The sequence below is a fragment of the Danio rerio genome, chromosome 15 (assembly GCF_049306965.1).
Source record: "Danio rerio strain Tuebingen ecotype United States chromosome 15, GRCz12tu, whole genome shotgun sequence".
NCBI lineage: Eukaryota > Metazoa > Chordata > Actinopteri > Cypriniformes > Danionidae > Danio > Danio rerio.
Genome location: NC_133190.1, coordinates 9,495,348 through 9,515,209, shown reverse-complemented (window position 1 = coordinate 9,515,209; position 19,862 = coordinate 9,495,348). Strand labels below are relative to the sequence as shown.

The following is a 19,862-nucleotide window of genomic DNA, read 5'->3' as shown; positions in this document are numbered from 1 at the left end:
GAGGTGTAGGCGATCATCCATTACATGATGGACCTGCTTCAGTACATCATCAAGCTGCGGGCTGCAACGAGAACTGTCTCGAACAATGCCCTGGATCACACTGACCTGACAGAGGAAAAGGGCTGATTTCCATACCAAAGGCAAAAAATTCTATTGAAGTCAATGGTTGTTTTTCTCCAACATTCTTCAGTACATCTTCCTTTGTGTTCAACGGAACAAACAAACTCAAACAGATGACAGAATTGTTGGTTTTGGCAGAGCTATCGCTTAAATATACTCAATTAACTTACTTAATGCAGAATCTTGCTTCTAGGGCAATTCACACAGCCTTGCTTTTACTTCCCTAGAATGATCTAAATATTATGATCACAATAACCAACCAATAATCATAGTGAAACCAGTAGACAATGAATGTCATTCAAATGTGTAGCAACACAGCGATAACCATCATCTCATAATAAACACAGCACAATGCAAGTAAACTGGGCTTGCATGCATATTTTAAAAACACTATCCGGTTTTGGTGTCAAAAGCTAAACAAACATCTAGTGAGTTACAAGATTGATGACAGCATGTTTGCAGCTTTGGGTGAAAAGCCAAGACATTTAACCTACATGATTTAAAAAAAAAAAAAAAATCACTGCTTTACCCTAAACCGGGTGAGGTTATTGAGCATATTTGCTTTGTAAGACAATTGATTTGGGTTTGTGTAAACAACTCGAACATTGTTTGAAGGAAAGCAATAGACGATATGTGGAATAACAAGAATTTACTTAATTTTTGCTAAAGTTTGGGTTCAGTATGTTGCTCTTATATGTATGTTTATTTTATTAATGAAGAACACAGTAATATGAACAAAAGGGACTGTAAAGACATTGCTCCCTCTTTATTTAAGGAACACTTTTCGCTATTAAAGGAACATTAATTAAGACTTTTAGCTCAATAAACTACTAATGGACTTCTTATTAATAGTTATTAAGCTAGTAGTTGGGTTGAGGATTTTTGGGTTAACTGGGAAGGATTAGAAATTAAATGTTATTTTATAAGTGCTAATAAACAAACAATATCTTAATAATAGGCAGGTAATAAGCTATTAGGTATTAGTGGGATATGAATCTTTAATTTCAAACATTAACAACAATATTAATGGTTCATGAGCTTCATATTAGGTCGTACTCACACTAAGTACAGTTGCCTTGAACCGGGTCAAAGCATGCTTGTCGCCCCTCCCGTCTCCCCCAACGGCCCGCACTCACATTACACTCAGGCCTTGCATCGTCATCGATGCAGCGCTGTTCAGTAAACGCTTTCGCTTAGCACAGTGAAGATTGCTTTAGTTATATCGCTTTAGTCGTTTGATATGCAGTGACACACAGTCAAATATTTTGCCGAACAGATCAGCCACTGTTGACGCTCATTAACAATTAGAAAGTCCTTGTGCTGCAGAAATGGTTTTGCTAAAGGTGCGCAGCTGTCGTGCAGTGAGGGTTTTGCGTCTTTATTAAACTATGACAGTTTGCGTTCATTGCACAGTAAGAGTGAATAATTATTCCATATGAAATGGTCACTTAAAAGTCACGTCTCTCTTTCTGTTTCGTGCTTAAGTGCGTTTTTCAATCGCACACAAGTGTACCGCGCCAAAGTCTAAGTGAACTGCGCTCTGGCACACCTCTTCCACCCAAGCCAGAGCCGGCCAAGTGAGCCGTGCCTAAGCCCGATTCAGAGCACTCACACTTCTCAAATGATCCGGGAATTGGATCTGCATTGTCTTCCCGTGTTTTGATCCTCGGTTTGTAGTTTGTTTATCCCTGTCTGCCACCTGTCTTTAATCATCTGCCTGTGTTTATGACTACGACTCTGGATTATGTACATACCTGTTTGCCCCTGTATTGACCATTGCTTTGCTGACCTCTCCATTAAAACCTGCATTTGGATCCGCAAGTCTGTTCCCAGTTTCTCCAAAGTTACAATATTACATGAATGCGATCTTGACTTGTAATACTGCGCTCACGACATTTGCCATTGAAAAGTAGATCGGTGTAAGGGTGCTTTCACACCTACACTTTTGTTTCGGAACGTATCTCGTTTGCCCAGTTAGCGCGGTTCGTTTGGCATATGTGAACAGGGCAATTGCGCTCTGTTCCGCGCCACAGTAATCGCTCCGAGATCGATTGAATGAGGTGGTCTCGGCTCGATTGAAACTAACCCTGGAGCGGTTCGATTGCAGTGAGAAAGCCATCCGATCCGAGCGCGGTTATGTCACAGTGTTTTATGGATATGTAATAGGCATACGGCTATATGAAGAGAGAATTATGAGTAGGGCGGGAAGTTTCGCGAGTCTCCAGATGCCCGCAAACGAGTGATGATCTCCCGCTAATCTAGCGTTTCCCTCCCGATCCTCAAATAGGCATCGTCGAACACCCTTCTCACCCCTCCCCACCGCATCTCTGCTCAGACACGTCGCGCGTGCACCCTGTCAATCAACACCAAACTGCCACCTCTCCTGACAGCTCTCCTGACAGCAAAATAAACCCTGACACTCACCAGTGTAAGGAGAGTTTACTCACACGTGACTTTTGCTTTTAGCTCTTTTGGTCTGATTAGAAACTTTGCAATGTGAAAGCGAACCGCTCCAAGGGCAAAGAGCAACAATGTAACAGTTGTAATCTCTGTTTCGGAACAACTGAATCGATTCACAGGTGTGAAAGCACCCTAAGAGGCCTGCCACCACAGCTGGAAAAAATCCTAGTGGAAACACTGTACTTATTTCAAAAGCATTAAATATTGTACAAATCCCAATAGTAAGATTGCTAGTACACGCCAAAAAATATTTTTGACAAAAAACAACTTTGTTTAAAACAAGCTGAAACAACACAATTCTTGATATTTTTGGGCAGAACTTAATTGTTTCATGTTCAATCCACTTAATCGTTATTAGTAACTTAATCTATTTGATTGTAAATGAGATGACAAATCAATCTAATAATTAGTGTTGAGGGGTGACGCAGTGGGTAGCACGTTCGCCTCACAGCAAGAATGTCGCTGGGTCGCTGGTTCGATCCATGGCTCAGTTGGCGTTTCTGTGTGGAGTTTGCATGTTCTCCCTGGGTTCGTGGTGGGATTGTGGTTTCCCCCACAATCCAAAGACATGCGGTACAGATGAATTGGGTAGGCTAAATTGTCAGTAGTGTATGAGTGTGTGTGTGTATGTTTCCCAGAGATGGGTTGCGGCTGGAAGGGCATCCGCTGTGTAAAAACTTGCTGGATAAATTGACGGTTCATTCCGCTGTGGCGACCCCGGATTAATAAAGGGACTAAGCCAACAAGAAAATGAATGAATGAATGAATGAATTAGTGTTGAGACAACATTAAGGAATTGGAAAGAACAACATAAATGGATTAAGTTAACTTTAATTAAAGTGGATTGAACAAAAAAACAAGTTGTTCCCAAAAAAACCTCAAATTTTGTGTTGTTTCCGCTCATTTTCAATAAGTAGTTTGAACAAGCAGCAAAATTTTTGAGTGTATGTATATTTTTTTTATTCAACTTCACCCAGTTATATCTAATAACTAAAACTCAATAAATATCATACCTTGATGTTTCCATCACCAAATAATTTAATTAAACTGCCTATTTAAACATAAGCTTTAAATAAACCATTGAACAGGACAATACCAGGTAATAAAACTGACAGAATGAAATTCTTTTAGCTAAATTCTCAAAAAAAAAAAAAGTCTATTCCAAACCAATCGATAATCAGTAGTTGCAGCACTACCATCAAGGCTCAAACACTCTTACAACATGTTTTCATCACCCATTTGCACAAACGTGTGAATGCAACAGTACTAGCATTCCCACTCCAAGGGTTGAGCAATGCGATTCTACCTCCAGGCGTAAACATAAGACTGAACACATGTGCAAAATCGCACATCAACACACTGACTTCTTCTCAAGCTCTCATCGTTTACATGCATTTCACCATCGTGTCCTATACTTGACATCTAAAAGCCGCAGTGAGAGAAAAATCGCCGGAGACTAATGCAGTTCTTCTCTCACTGCAGATTAAAAGAGTATTCGGCGGATTAAAAGGTGACGTGAGAACAGCAACTGCAGCCCGACTGATCTGACCCACTGAACAGAAGAGTGATGCGGAAGGAGAGAAGAGCCTCTAACGAAACATGCTGACACCATCCTGAGATTCGCAAAAGGTCATCCAGATCACATTTCTAACAGGAACAGCAATGGACAGGCTGTGATTACAACAGGAATGTCCATGTGGTCCTGGAATGCTGTCTGGCTTTATATACATTCCAATATTCAATAACACAATATACTAGTGATGACCATGATATTACTGTGAGCACTTTAAAACTCCTATCAATAATTATGTATTATTGTAACGCTCTTTAAGAATACTTAAATTGGCGTATTGCAGCGGTTTTCATCACAACACCATACACTTAAATATATATTAGGAGTGTAACGATACACTCAGCTCACGATACGATGTGTATCACGATATTTGGAATAAAAATTTTAAATTTAGTAAACTATTTTTTATGTATTTCTTTTGTTTCAACTTGTTAAACTGATCCTTCTTTAAGAAAATTAATTAAACAGGCCTGTCTCTGGAAAAAAAAAACAATTTAAAACTTCTTAAAAAATATTATTGAAATTACAGAGTGAAATGAATTATCTCTAAATATATTTATGGATAGTCAGAACAAAGGTTTAAATGCTAAAACGGCTTGCCATACGCGCGCGTCTATCATCCGCCCTCTGTAGTAACAGCTCACGGTCAGCTCATGTCATGTGTGATTTTGCGGCCGCCAATACATCATTATATGAAGACAAAATGATATTTTAGGGTGAATTGTACCTTATAAATACAGTATGTGACTCTTTCAACACCATTAGAAGGTATCCATGTCGCTGTGCAAGTATGTAAATCACTGTGAAGACTTTATAACTTAGGATGTTTGACCCACTATGCGTGTCAAAAAGTAATGACTGTACAACCGAAATGTTGACAGACGTCTGATTTTGAGAGGATGGGCCATCCTCTATTTCAGCTCCACTCATCTTGGTCTGCTAACATTACTGCTGCTGCAATCTGATCTCACGTGCGACAGCAGGTGGAACGTAGCTCACGTGCAAACAGCTCAACTAATAAGAGAAAACGGACTTCATATCGTAATCAAATCGTCATAACGCCACGATGCATATTGAGACATTTGTGCATCGCAATAAATTGTACAACGATAAATCGTTACACCCCTAATATATATAGGATTTTTATTTTGATCTGGCCTATAACATGCCCTAAAAAGTACTTATTCTATACAAGCTTATTGTTTTTCATTAACAACACTTTAAACTAAGGCTCCATTTCTTATTATTAGTCAAATCGACAGTGAAAACTTGTTGTAAAGCATTTAATTACTTTAGGCGAAGTTCATTTCTTAATGTTTAATCACTGTTTTAAACTAACATTAACAACTTCTGTAGCAAATGTAGCTGTTTCTCACAGTTCACTGTAAATAAAATGGGTTACACCAAAGACTATAGAATACACTAGCATGTCACTCATATACTTTTTAATATAACTTTATTTTCAGGCTCATTGTTCACATTAACACACTCATAATACACATGACTTGGAATAACAAAGACTAAAATTTCTTCTTCCGTTTTATCTCATAGTTTTATACTGACTGATATGAGCATGTTAATACAAGCTCAAATGAGATTGTAGTGAATTTAACTCAAATTATATAATAATTGCTGGTTTAATGTGTTTTTTGTCATAGAATATATTTTCCACAGATACATCCACTTTAAAAAAGTTCTTTTATCAAAGATTTGTGGTTTTATCAAGTTTTATAATGATTGATCTGTATATTCTAAAAGCAGTGCAAATTAGATGATTGTAAATTCGACTGAATAGTAAACTTTAAGAATTATTTTTAATATGTTAATATGAGATTTTTTCCTATCAGACAGTATTCTCCACTGTAAAAATCATTACATTATTATTATTATTATTATATTTTATAAGGAGTTAATTTATTGTTTTATGATGATTGATAAGTAAATATAAATAGCAGTGCAATTTAATTTTACTCAATAATGACTATTAAACAAATCTGTTTTGTGTTAATGTGGCATGTTTCTGTCTGATATTACATGTTCCATGCATACTGCCACTATAAATAAAAGTTATTTTTTGAAGGATCTCACATGTGGCCCTTCACTTGGTTTGCAAAACATGATGTGGCCCTCGGGGTCTAAAAAGTTTGCCCACCACTGCTATAGACTGAGGAAACTCCAGAGGAGTAGGGCTTGGTCCAGACGTGAGTTTCTACAGATTTTGTGTGATTAGAATGTTTAATAGTTAAACTAAAGAAACAGTTGTAGTTTAATGTTTTTGGTGATTCCTAATATGAAAGTTACGCTTGTCAAGCAATATTGGAGAATTTAATATTTCCCCATTCAAGCTGAATGCCCGAGAGGTGTTTCAAAGATGGCTGCTGAGTTAAACGACTTGCCATAATTTCTCGATGCTGTCCTGACACAAATCGATTAAGTTTACAAATTTAAGTGGTTTGCACATAAAATAGTTAAGTTATTCCCCTCAAAAAAAACTCAAAATTTGTGTTGCTTTAACTTTTCAGAACAAGCAGCAAAAGATTGAGTGTTTTGCCATTAACATTTGCATTAACATCTAGTAACGAGGCCATATTGCAAACTGCCCTTTACAATACTTTTGAATTAGCTTGAAACATTGGTTTACTCATTTAGAAATAATTGCATATAATGACGCAACGTTTAATATTTTATGTACCTGGTAAAGTAACCCTGGTTTTCAGCTTATTTTAATATCTTGATAATACCACATATCATGGTAAAAGCCTTGCAATTACTCCAGTAAGAAAAGTTGCTACCTGCTTGCCGGCCAGCAATATTTATAGCAACGTTTTTTTTTTGCTCTTAAAAAGACTCTACTAAAAAGACTTGCTAACTCAGCTTGCAAACATTTTCAAAATGAACTATACAACGATTAACCGATTTCACTATTAACCGGGATTTAATTCATCACGGTAAATTAATCATCAAGGCTTCTCAACATTACGTTTCTGCACGAAACAAAACTGCAGCAGCTAAACAAAGTTATTCAAACACCAGTTAAAAGTTACGAGCTTGCACACAGAGGCTAATACCCACACACACACACTGGATTAACTATGGCTGACGCCGTTTACAAAAGTTTGTTATTTCCAATAGAGGCGCGTGGCTTGAGCGAGCACTTTCCAGGCGCACATAGTTAAAAGAATGCAGCGAGCGCACCGCAAATCACGTGAGGAAAACTGACCAATCAGCTTCATGCGTTGTATACAATATACACATTTCTACTCAAAAGAAAAAAAAAAGAAGAAAAAAAAGCTAAATGAAGCAATGAAAAAGTTCAGCAGCCTTTGACTACAATTGTTCTGTTTAAAAATGAAAAACCTTGCTAATTTGTAGTTTAGACTTACTTTAGACATTTCCAAAAAAAAAATGTATTCATTTAATTATCTAATAAATGTTGTGTCATTTATTTTCAGTGTAAAATTATTACTCATTCATTCATTCATTCATTCATTTTCTTGTCGGCTTAGTCCCTTCATTAATGCGGGGTTGCCACAGCTTAATGAACCGCCAACTTATCCAGCACATTTTTACACAGCGGATGCCCTTCCAGCCGGAACCCATCACTGGGAAATGTAAAATTATTACTTTTGTTTAAAAGCTAAAAATGATTTTACACTTTTTTTAGTTCCAGAGAGAAATGGACTATAGTTTATTTTTTATTTATTATTTTGTGCTGTATTTATTGGTTACTGAGCAACAATAAATAACACTTTAAAATATATATGTGTTTTCATGTGATTTTCTAAACTAGTAGGGTTTTGAAATTGATGAATGCATGATAATCGGGAACCTTGAAACCGTGGTTATTCCTCAGATACCAAAATCTATAACTATTGTATTCCTTCCTATAAGCCCAGTTTCGACCATTTAAAATAATAAAACAGCAACTGTTTATCTCACAATTGCATGATTCATTCATTAATTCAATTATTTTATTTTTGGCTTAATCAGTTTATTTATCCGGGGTCGCCACAGCGGAATGAACCGCCAACTTATCCAGCACATATTTACGCAGCGGATGCCCTTCCAGCCGCATTTCATCTCTGGGAAACATCCATCCACACACACTCATTCACACACACACTCATACACCTCGGGCAATTTAGCCTACCCAATTCACCTGTACCACATGTCTTTGGAGTGTGGGGGAAACCGAAGCACCCTGTGGAAACCCACGCTAATGCAGGGAGAACATGCAAACCCCACACAAAAACGCAGAGGCTCGAACCAGCAACCCAGCGACCTTCTTGCTGTGAGGCGACAGCACTACCTACTGCACCACTGCGTTACCCAATTGCATGATACATGACTTTCTCACAATTCTGACATTCCAACTCGAAATAGTGACTTTATTTCTCAGAATTGTAAGTTTATATCTCTCAATTCTGAGAAATTAAGTCATAATTCTGAGAAATAGTCTCTATTCTGAGGTAAAAGGTCTGAATTCTAAAAAAAAGTTAAGTCACAATTGTGTGATATAAACAAAAGTCAGAAATCTAAATAAAAAAAGAGAATTCTGTTTTCGAGTTTACATCTCACAAAGCAGAATTGCAAGTTTGCATCGTTTAATTTTGAGATAAAAAGTCACCTTTTTATTTTATTTTTTATTCAGTGGCAGGAATGAGCTTGCATAGTTACTAGCAATTTGAGAGTTAAAAACACCCAAACATATGCATTTATAGTATCAAAACATAGACAGTTTGGCTAAAACAAGGCTAAACTTGGCCTCTCATTGAGAATCTCAGGGTGCTTTCACACCTACACTTTTGTTTCGGAACGTATCTCGTTTGCCCAGTTAGCGCGGTTCAGTGAACAGGGCAATCGCGCTCTGTCCCGCGCCAAAGTAATCGCTCCGAGATCGCTTGAATGAGGTGGTCTCGGCTCGATTGAAACGAACCCTGGAGCGGTTCGATTACAGTGAGAAAGCAATCCGATCTGAGCGCGGTTATATCACAGTGTTTTATGGATATGTAATAGGCTTACGGCTATATGAAGAGAGAAATATGAGCATGGCGGGAAGTTTCGCGAGTCTCCGGATGCCCGCAAACGAGTGATGATCTCCCGGTAATCTCGCGTCTCCCTCCCGGTCCTCAAATAGGCTACGTCGCGCACCCTTCTCACCCCTCCCCACCGCATCTCTCCTCTGACACATCGCGTGCGCGCACCCTGTCAATCACCATGAAACCACCACCTCTCCTGACAGCTTAGCGGGACGCTGCAAAATAAACCCTGACATCCTGACCAATGTAAGAAGAGTTTACTCGCACGTGACTTGTTTTAGCTCTTTTGGTCCGATTAGAAACTTTGCAATGTGAAAGCCAACCGCTCCAAGAGCAAAGAGCAACAATGTCACAGTTGTAATCTCTGTTTCAGAACAACTGAATCGATTCACAGGTGTGAAAGCACCCTAAGAAAAGTCTAAAACTCATTAAATAGACATATTAGAGAGACTTAACATGTGTCATTCATTCCTGTCGATTTGATTATAATTTAGATTATTTTAGATTCTCACTGACAGCCCACATTTTGCTTTGTTTTAGCTAAAAACATGTCAGTTTTGAATGTCTATTGTAGAAACAACTTTTGCCCTTCACAATTTACAACGCAACAATAAACTAATGTTTAGTACATCTCCAGAATCACAACATATCTATCATGCTTACGACTTTAATATATTATTAAATATTCACTAAATCAAGAAAATCAATCAATAGACTGGTCAAAAGGAAAACCGTTTAGCCATGCTGCGATGGATTACAGCTGGAGTGAATAGCTCCATAGGGATCTATTACTTTGAAATATGACTGTCATTGTGTCATTTGGATGAAAGGGCCTTAAATGGATAGTTCACTCAAAGTTGAAAAATGTACTCACTAATTACTTACCCCTAAGTGGTTCCAAATCTTTAGGAGTTTTTTTTTTAGTTGTTTTGTCTGCTAAACACAATGGAAGATATTTTGAAGAAAGCTAGAAACCAGCATGAATAACAAACACTATGGAAATCAATGGTTTCTAGCATGCTTCAAAATATTTTATACACAAGGAAAGAAACTCAAACAGCTCTGAGTGAATGATGATTAAAATATTCATATTTGGCTGAACTACCACTTTAAGACCTCAATGTATCATCAGGAGTCACTGGAATTAATCTCTATATTTGTTTTTAACTCTTAAATTTCCAGTGTATTTGAAATTTATGAATCACCAAGAATCAGTTTCAACCAAACAAATCTTTAATGTTCTACTGAGAAAAAAAGTCAACTGCTTTTACTCATGGCTGTTTCTCAATATGAGCAATTCCATGCAGATGTCATCCTTGCCATGAAAAAAATTAAGTTTTCACCAAAATAGCAAAATAATTTCTGCATTTTTTGTGTAAGCAGGAGTTTTACAGTGATTTAAAAATACTCATAAATGACTCTGTCAGTGCTTCAAACTATTATATTTAATTTACCAAAATCACAAATGGCAATTTCACAGCTGTCACATACATAATGTAAAAGTGTCACATCCATAACAAAGCTTTTCCTTTATAAATGCAAAAATGTCAAATAAAATAAAAATAGATCATTTTTGTTTTATAGTGAAAGAACTCTGATTTGTTTGATTATCATAAGCCCCTTTCACACATACAGACCTTTCTGGAAAATTGCCGGCAATTTTCCGGAAAGGTTGTATGTGTGAACAGGTCCTTTTTGAAAATACCGGTAAATTCGTTCTGGCTATTTTCCGGAAAGAGAAGTTGTAACATTACCGGCAATTTGCCGGAATGCTGCGCTGTGTGAATGCAGACGGAAGATTGCCGTAATAAGCGCGTGCACGTCTAGAACGTGCTGACGTGAAACGTCTGCTTAAGCCAATCACAACAGTCAGACGCATTTACGTCCGCGTGGTTTGTGAGAATAAAAGCCTTTGAATATTTTGCCAGACACATTTAGCTGCTAGAAGATAGTCAGGTCACGTTTATATGTTCTTCTTAATGCCAACTGTGTAAATAATCATCGATGAGATGCTTATGATAAGCCGTTGTTTGTTTACGTTCGTGTGCCTGTGAAACAGCCTGTGAGCGCCAGCACACGTACATATTATGAACATATCGACATGCGAAAGTGATCCTGAGAAAGTTGTTCACAATATTCATCATCCACAGAGTTTGTAATTTAGTCAAATGTTTACAAATACAAGCGCAGCCGTTTAAAGCTCATTTGTGGTGAATGATGTCAGAATTTACCGGTATTTTGGAATGGATGTGTGAATGCTCTTTTCCGGAAAATTTCCGTAACGTCCTCGTCTGTGTGAACAGCGCTTTTTTGAATATACCGGTAAAGTCATTCCGGAAATTTTCCAGATATTTACCGGTATCACTGTGTGAAAGGGGCTATTGTTTCTTTTGGGTTGTGCAGTTCAATTGACAGAATTTCTACAATGTTGTTTACTGTAAACTAGCAGACTTTTTTTGTCACATCCATAACACGCTAGAGCTGCACGATTCTGGCTAAAATGAGAATCACGATTTTTTTTTTTTGTTGCTTAAAATAAAGATCACGATTTTTCACGATTCTCTAGATGTAAAATAAAGGTATGGTAAAAACAAACATATGGCACAACATCGATAATAATATAATGTGTAGGTCTACTGGTTTCTATAAATAATTCTATTCTACTTATAATAATTGTGATGATGAATTATTATGTTTGAGATATATGCTTGCAATCTGTCATATTAGACAATTTTATTCACTGGTAAAATCAGACATTTGCCATTATCAGATTATATTCAACAATATATAGGCTAGAGTAGTTATACTGACACTGTAAACATTTATTTTCATGCACAACTGTGGGTTCGCTATGAAAGAAAAAACATATCAAATGCTTGTCGTAATCATAACTCGAAAATGCTTATATATGATCATTTAGGCTAAATGAAGTGCACTTTCGGTTTCATTCTGACTGCTAAGTGCTTGTTCATACTTCGTTCGGCTCCCTAACGATCACTCTGTCCCACAAACTGAATATTATTTACAACTGTATTACCTGTTACTCGCAACATATGCAGGTTCTGTTCACTAAAGTAGACGCGCGCGTCTATCATTAAGTAGAGCGCGCGCGCCCTCTCTGTGATAACAGCTCACGGTCAGCAGCTCACTTCATGTGTGATTTCCCGGCCGCGAAAACATCATTATATTAAGACAAAATGACATTTTTAGGTGAATTCAATAGACAATAGAATTCAACATCATTTGGAGGTGTCAATGTCACTGAACAACGTGTGTGTAACAATGAAAAGACTCAGGCAGCCGCCTTTTCTTCTCTCCTGAACTTGAAAATATTATTGGCAGAATCGTAGAAATGCTGGATTAAGATCGTCTAGGGGGTCGAATCGAGATCGCGATCTTTTAACGATTAATTGTGCAGCTCTATAACACACGTTTATTATCCACATTTAAAATATAAAAAATGTTTACAGATTGATATTTTTCTGATCCCCCAACTCTGTGGTTGGTTGTTTTGGAAAATATAAAAAGATGTGTCAATATAATGTTGACGTTAACTTTCTATGTGAATTTATGTTTTGAGTTTTTACTGCAAATGTCACATCCATAACGCTGAAATTGCTCATATGCTGTACTTGTGTTCTTTTGTTCTCGCGAAACAACATCCACCATCACCGAAGTACTGTTCCGATTCAAAGTTGTTCAAAGAAACAACCGTCTGGGCGTGAAAGCACCCAATTTTTGCACGCAATTAGCAGACAGTCGCAGCCAAATTAAACTTCAGTGACAAGGCAGCTCTGGCCCAATTGGGCCAGTAACCATTCTGTATACAGTCCCAAGTTTCTCGCATGCTGGCCAGCAGGCAGTCCTTATTGTCGAGCCCTGAATATACATTTCAAATCGCAGCCTCTTGCTATTAGCTAATAGCAACAGTTCAAATCACGATTGAGATTCTATTTCGATTATTCGCACAGCCCTACTTATCTTTATTTTCTTTTGTTACTTTATACTTGTATAATGTCCATTGTAGTTTATTAAATCCGATCATCAAAGACACAAGTCTGTGTAGAAGAACACATTTTACTTCACATTTATGGTGATTTACATTTTCTTAAATTAAACATTAATTTATAATATTAATATAATATTAATTATAAGGCTAAGCTTTATATAATTAAATCAATTTATTGTAATGTACAATTAAAACCAGCGAATCGATGGTGAGGTAAGTGACGTCTATAAAGTACACTGCTGTTCCATTTGAAGAAGCATGCGACCTGTGTTCTCGCATACTCTACAGTTCGTTCATCCAAGTCTGAACTTGGCAAGTCTGAACTTCCAAGGACGCAAGTACAACCTTTGCGTACTTGGTATTGAGAAACAGCGCTGGCCTAGAGATGAGTAAATTAACAGCAGCTCACTGCTAACTGACTAAAACTGAAAAAAACCCAGATATAGAGATTCAATAAGCTAGGCTAAATGCAAGATTAGTAATTATCCTGAATAACAATTTGTTACTCTGACAAGAAACAAGACATACATTTGTATTAATGATTATGTCTGAATGACATGCAAGGCTTTAAAATACATTCAGAACCCTCATTACTCAATGAGCAGTACTGTACAATTGCGCATGGAAAATGCCACAGCATGAAGACCACATGCTGCTGGGCACTGGCTAGACCTGGCAAGCTCAAATAACTAGACCTGCGTCACAGAGACACTTAGCACACTTACAGCATTGACGCAAATCTCTTAATGCATACAAGTCTGTGTTGCTCAACCTCACACTATCTAGTGACGTCAGAAAGCCATAGTAACCACTCGCAGATTTCAACAACACAAACAATTAAGGCATAACTTTCAGACCCCAAGTCTGTTTTTTGGTGATTTTCGTGAATAAGTCTGATAAGCTCCGATATGGTCTCACGCACACAATGAACACTGTATATACAAGCACGCACACGCACACACCTGACACGCAAGCACCGCAGCTTAGCGGCAGTAAGAAAATGTTGTTTGTATATGGGCTGGAGATAGAGATTGACAGAGGAGTCTTCAAAGCTACGGAGACACTGATCCGGGATCTGATAACACTGCATTTCTTGGCATAGTAGTTAAGAACAGTCAAAAAAAACAAAAAAAACAAACACAATCCAAACCACAAGTTCCTGAATGCAGTTTTGCATCGCTTGTGAAAATGTGTGTCAGTTCTGACCTTTAATAGGGTATATGCCGAAGCATGCTAATAGGACTTTTAATTTGCCAGTAACCTGTGTTAAGCGCTTCCAGCGAACTGTATGCCAATGCAAAAACTGGCATGTTTAAGGGCTGTTTTCTTTACAAATCTGCGATCTCCACTAGCTGCCCTAGTAGCAAAGAATTCTGGCCCAGATTTGGCATAAAGCTGGCACAGCAGGCATTCATCCGGCACTGGCATACAGCATGTGGGCCAAACATGGCCCGTGTTTGGCAGAGGTGGCACCGTTTTTAAAGCGGCACACAAGATTTGGGCCAGATGAAAAACGTAGTATTTGGCCCAGATTTAAAAAGTTGATAAGTGGGCCATTTGAGTATGGCCAGTTTTGACCCACATTTAAAATACACTAAAATCATTTTTGAGTAAAGAAAAAAAATTCTACCAATCAGGTCACTTTGAGAAAAAGCGTGCCCATAGTGTGCCTAAAGTGCATCACTCCATGGGTTTATCAATTTCATTGCAATCGTGACACACCAACCTATCTGGCCCAGTTCAGGCCCAGTTATGAGTTATTAACTTGGCTGAGACTTGGCCCAGATATGGTCTGTGTTTGGCCCTTGTCTGGAAGCCAGATTTGGTCCAGTCATGTACCGTAATTCACTGCGGCATGTGGGCCAAGCAAAACCTGATTGTGTGGGCCAGAGCTGGGCCAGAGAAATTTTGCTATGTGGGTGATTAATATCCGATATAAAGTGAGGCTCAGATTGTACAAGAAGCACTGCATTAAATTACATTTTCCCTGCCATGTCTTTATAATATAAGCATTTATTTTACCCCAGTATATTCAATGGAGCTTTTGCGCTAGCCTGCCGATTCTGACGGGCGCGTGCGAGTAAACGGCTATTTGTCTCGTTTTACGCTTGAGCAACTAAATGAATGCCAAAGTTTATTTAACCGAATGCATTTTATTGACATTAAAACCTTGAGGCTGTAAATGGAACAGTATAAAATGGAAAAAAAAGTTCACAATAACAGGTCATCGGAAGTTTATCAGTATTGGAAAAACACTAGCTCGGCATATACCCCATTAAGGGTTAAGTTAGCATCTACTGATAGTTTTAGCATATTAGATATGGGAGAATGTGAAATGTGTTATTTTATGTAGATGTTGGCTTGATATCATGTAATTATGTCATGTTATGAAATGGTACCAAGATTTTGGGCAGTGCTGTAAAGAACCAATTATTCTATTGTATATGAAAAACTTAAGCTTGATTGGAAATCTTTTTGATCAAAATAAAAGCTTTACTGCAGCTTATGGTATTTATTACGTTTATATTTAGAATTTTTTTTTCTTTCTTTATCGACTACTCTATTGCAACTAAGATGAAAATAAGATGCAAATAAGATGAAGTTGCATTAAGATTTAAACACATTTCTCTATATACATAAAGTAGGGCTATATAAAATCTAATTTTGCTGCAGATGATGGAAAAAATATCAATTAATTAACAGCTTGATGTTTTTTGTGCTTCATGTCAGTTTATTTATTTGCTTTTCAATTAGGGCTGTGCGATATTGGACAAATCTGATATTGCAATATTTTGTATTTCTGCGATATATGTTGAGACGTAAATAATTTCACTCGATGACTTAAACAGCTTTATTAGGAAAGAATTAGATTAATTTGGGTATATACAGTTAAAGTCAGAATTATTAGCCACACTAAATTATTAGCACCCCTGTTTATTTTTTTCCCTAATTTCTGTTTAATGGAGGGAAAATTGTTTCAGCAAATTTCTGAGCATAATAGTTTTAAAAATGTATTTCTAATAACTGATTTATTTTATCTTTGCCATGATGACAGTAAATAATATTTTACTTGATATGTTTCAAGACACTTCTATGCAGCTTAAAGTGACATTTAAAGGCTTAACTAGGTTAATTAGGTGAACTAGGCGGTTAGGGTAATTAGGGAAGTTATTGTAAAACGATGGTTTGTTCTGTAGACTATCGGAAAAAAAAAATTTGCTTAAAGGGCCTAATAATTTTGTCCCAAAAATGTTCTTTTAAAAATTAATAACTGTTTTTATTCTAGCCGAAGTAAAACAAATAAGACTTTTTCCAGAAGAAAAAAATATTATCAGACATACTGTGAAAATTTCCTTGCTCTGTTAAAAATCATTTGGGAAATATATATATATATATAAAAAAATGAAATCAAAAGGGGGCTAATAATTGTGACTTCAAATGTATATATAATTGATAGCCTGTCATTCCCTATGACAATTAACCCAATTATTTTTTTTTTTATTTTCATGAAAAATAAAGGCTGAGAAATTTCAGTCTTATTTTGTAGATAAAAGACTTGTGCTTATACAATCCCTACCTGGTCTAAACAAGATTTCTTTTCCCCACAGTATACAGAAAGTGATAAAGAACCTTTCATGTCATGTGGTCATGTCACTGGCCCATGAACATGTCCTGTTTGTTATCAAACTATTTCATAACTGTAACAAGAGGCTATTCAATCATAATTTCATGTCAAAATAGCTGTTATAACATTATTTATCAATATGTGGCTCTTTTTGCATTCTCAGAAGCTATAGAAATTAAAAATGTACAACAGGAAACACAATGCGACCATTGTTTTTGTTTACATCCCTCAAAATAGTCTATATGTAGAAGACATTTTGAACAACATTTGTAATCACCACTGACTTCCACTGTTTATCTAAATATCTTCATGCTCCACATAGCAGCCACACAGTTTTGAACTGCCTTGAGGATGAGTAAATAAAAAATAACCGCAAATAACCCATATTCAATCCATGTAAATAATCCATGTTCATTTTAAAATGTGCCAGCACATACAGTATACATCGCCTCTCACTCACCTGTGTGCGCCCATTGATGACACAATCCCCCAGCTGTCCGTTGGCAGCACTGCGCATGATGGCCTCATCAATGTGAGCCATGAGGGTCCCAATGTTCTCGCAGCCCGGCTCATTGCCTTCGACCCAGGCTATCTGGTCCCCGCGAATGTTCTTAGATGGGATGTTCTTCTGGATGACCAACTGGCCTCCTCTGAACTTCCCACTGCGATTGAGAGTCTGCACTTCCTCTACAACTCTACTGCCCAGGCGTTCCCCCAGGAAAGTATCTTTGACGCAAATGCCGTAAAACTTCATACAGGGAACTATGTATTGCTGGGCCATGTGTTCTGGAGAGCAGGTAGCCACCAGAGGTGGTGCGGTTCGCACTTCGGCCTGTCCAGGGGCCACATGGTTCAATGCAACTTTGTGGCCATTGTGATAAACCCCGTTAGGGTGTGACGCCGAGCAGTTTTTGTGTTGGTGATTGGCTGCAAGAGGCGGAACAGTCCGCATGCTTTTACTAGAGTCTGTTTTGGAGTCTATTTCAACCTTTCTCCTTTTGCATTCATGTATGGGGTCCGTTTCAGAGGAGCATCCACATCCAGACCCGTTTGCAGAACAACCATTTGTCCCGAAGTCTCTGTTTTCCTCGTCTTTTCTCCTCTGGTGTTGGATTTGTCTAAATCGCAGCTCCCCGATCGGTCTCTTCATAGGCCTGTTGTCCCCATGACTGGTGAGGGCCCCATTGGGAGTCTCTACCAGTCCATTTAGATGTAAACGCTTGCTCTGTGCTTCATCGTAACTTCTGTCGGCTTTAGGTGAAGGCGACAGCACTCCTCCACCATTACACAAAGACAAGCCGCTTTTTGAGTCCTTCAGGAGCGTGATCCCAGATCCAGATCTGGACATGTGTCCTGCCAGCAGCTCCCCCGCTGTGGTCGCGTTCAGACCCATTGTATTTGAGACTCTGTCTGGCGTTGAACTGATACTCTCGCGTCCGTGTGCATTTATAAGGTCCGTATTTCCCAGTCTCTCCATGTCATGTCGTCTACCCCTGGATGCGCACGTAGCTCACGTCCGATCCTCATTTTCTGCAGATTCGGCTCTGCTCATGCCTGCCTGGCGGCGCTGTTATCACCACGGTAAACTTTCACAGCATATGCGGCCCTTCTCCTCAGCTTATTAGTCGGTTAATACTCAATTAACTAATAACTATTATACGTGGCTGTTTATTTCCAGGACACGGGTTTATGAGCGTCTAAAGGCAGAGAGGAACACTGGTTAAACGACTTTTTAAACATTTAAATACACGTTAGCAGCAACTAAGATTATAGCACTATATGTCATATGTAAAAAAATACAAATGTAATAACTTAGCCTACAATACACTTTCAAAACTGAAAACTTCCGTACAGTACAGCGATCAGATATAGGCTAGGCCTATATTATATTACAAATGACAAGTAGGCTATAATTATAAAAAATAATTAATTTATTGATAGTAAATATTCATGCAATTATTTAACAATGACATAAAATCTAAGCCTGTATAATATAGATATAATAAAAATTCTAGAAACCTATAGGATGCAATATTTAGTTAAACATTTGATTAAATCTATTTTAAAACACGTCTCAAACATTTTTCATCTTTCCGTTGGCAGCCTATGCTGCATAAATGATTGACAAAACACGTCATGACAAATATTAGCCTATATTTAAAGTAATGCACAATAAAAAATTAAGTTCAATAAAACATTATACCTGTAAAATTATTGAGTTCGTTAAACATATTGCGTTAAATACGTTGGCTTATTCCCTAACAGGCCTATCATTCATCATGGTAAACCAATAAATTTATATTAACTGTGTGCTTATAAAGTTAAAGCAAAACATTCAGCACAAAGACAGAAAAGAAAACAAAAATCGTAGTTCAGACCAGCTACTGGTTACTTACCAATATGTTTAAAGGATCAGCCGCGATTATCCTTTATTCCTGTGTTCCACATCTAACACGTCACATATAAAAAATGATATAAAACTACGTTTCCAGAGACAGACAACACTGTAATTTGCGTGCTTACATCCCTTGGTGAACAAAGAGTAAGTATGCTTCGGATCTGATAAAACAGCGTGCGGGTGACAGAACTACTCATCCTACTATGGCCGAGGCTGAGCTCATAAATATTGAATTACGAGGCTCCTAAAGCGTCCAATCAAGTAGCCTGAGTAATATTTAAGAGCCCATTCGTCCCCATAGTAGGTTCGGTAAAGCCGCTTCCGTGTGCGATGGCGCGCCCCTCCCTCTCCTCCTCTCTCTCCATGAGCGGCTCTGTCACTTACACGTGCGCACATTCACGTCACGTGACCACCAGAGCCACAATAAAAACACTGGCTCCTGAGAGAATTTAACACGCTAAACATATGCATATGTATGTCTAGATAGATACACTGAAAAAAAATATATATTTATTGGATTTATAAATATTTTAAGGTAAGTGGTAGCAAACAATTCATAATGGCTGAATTGAACAACAAATTCAATTTAGGAATGTTCAACTTTGTTTAAATTCAGCCCATATGAATGGTTGCAACCA

The 19,862-nt window shown here is 37.7% G+C and overlaps 1 protein-coding gene across 3 annotated transcripts in view; it reads right to left on the bottom strand.

Moving 5' to 3' along the window:
- egln2 (egl-9 family hypoxia-inducible factor 2) overlaps positions 1-19,370 on the bottom strand; it is a 51,626-nt gene extending 32,256 nt beyond the window's left edge. For all 3 annotated transcript variants that reach the window (XR_012390609.1, XR_012390610.1, XM_682924.10), the window contains exons 1-2: positions 19,223-19,370; positions 17,287-18,523 (exon numbers count right to left, since the gene is read on the bottom strand). Coding sequence is in view for 1 of the 3 variants with exons in the window: in XM_682924.10 (XP_688016.5) it covers positions 17,287-18,303 (1,017 nt within the window). In the remaining 2 variants the exon portion in view is untranslated. The remainder of the gene's footprint in view (positions 1-17,286; positions 18,524-19,222) is intronic.
- Between the last annotated feature and the right edge of the window lie 492 nt (positions 19,371-19,862).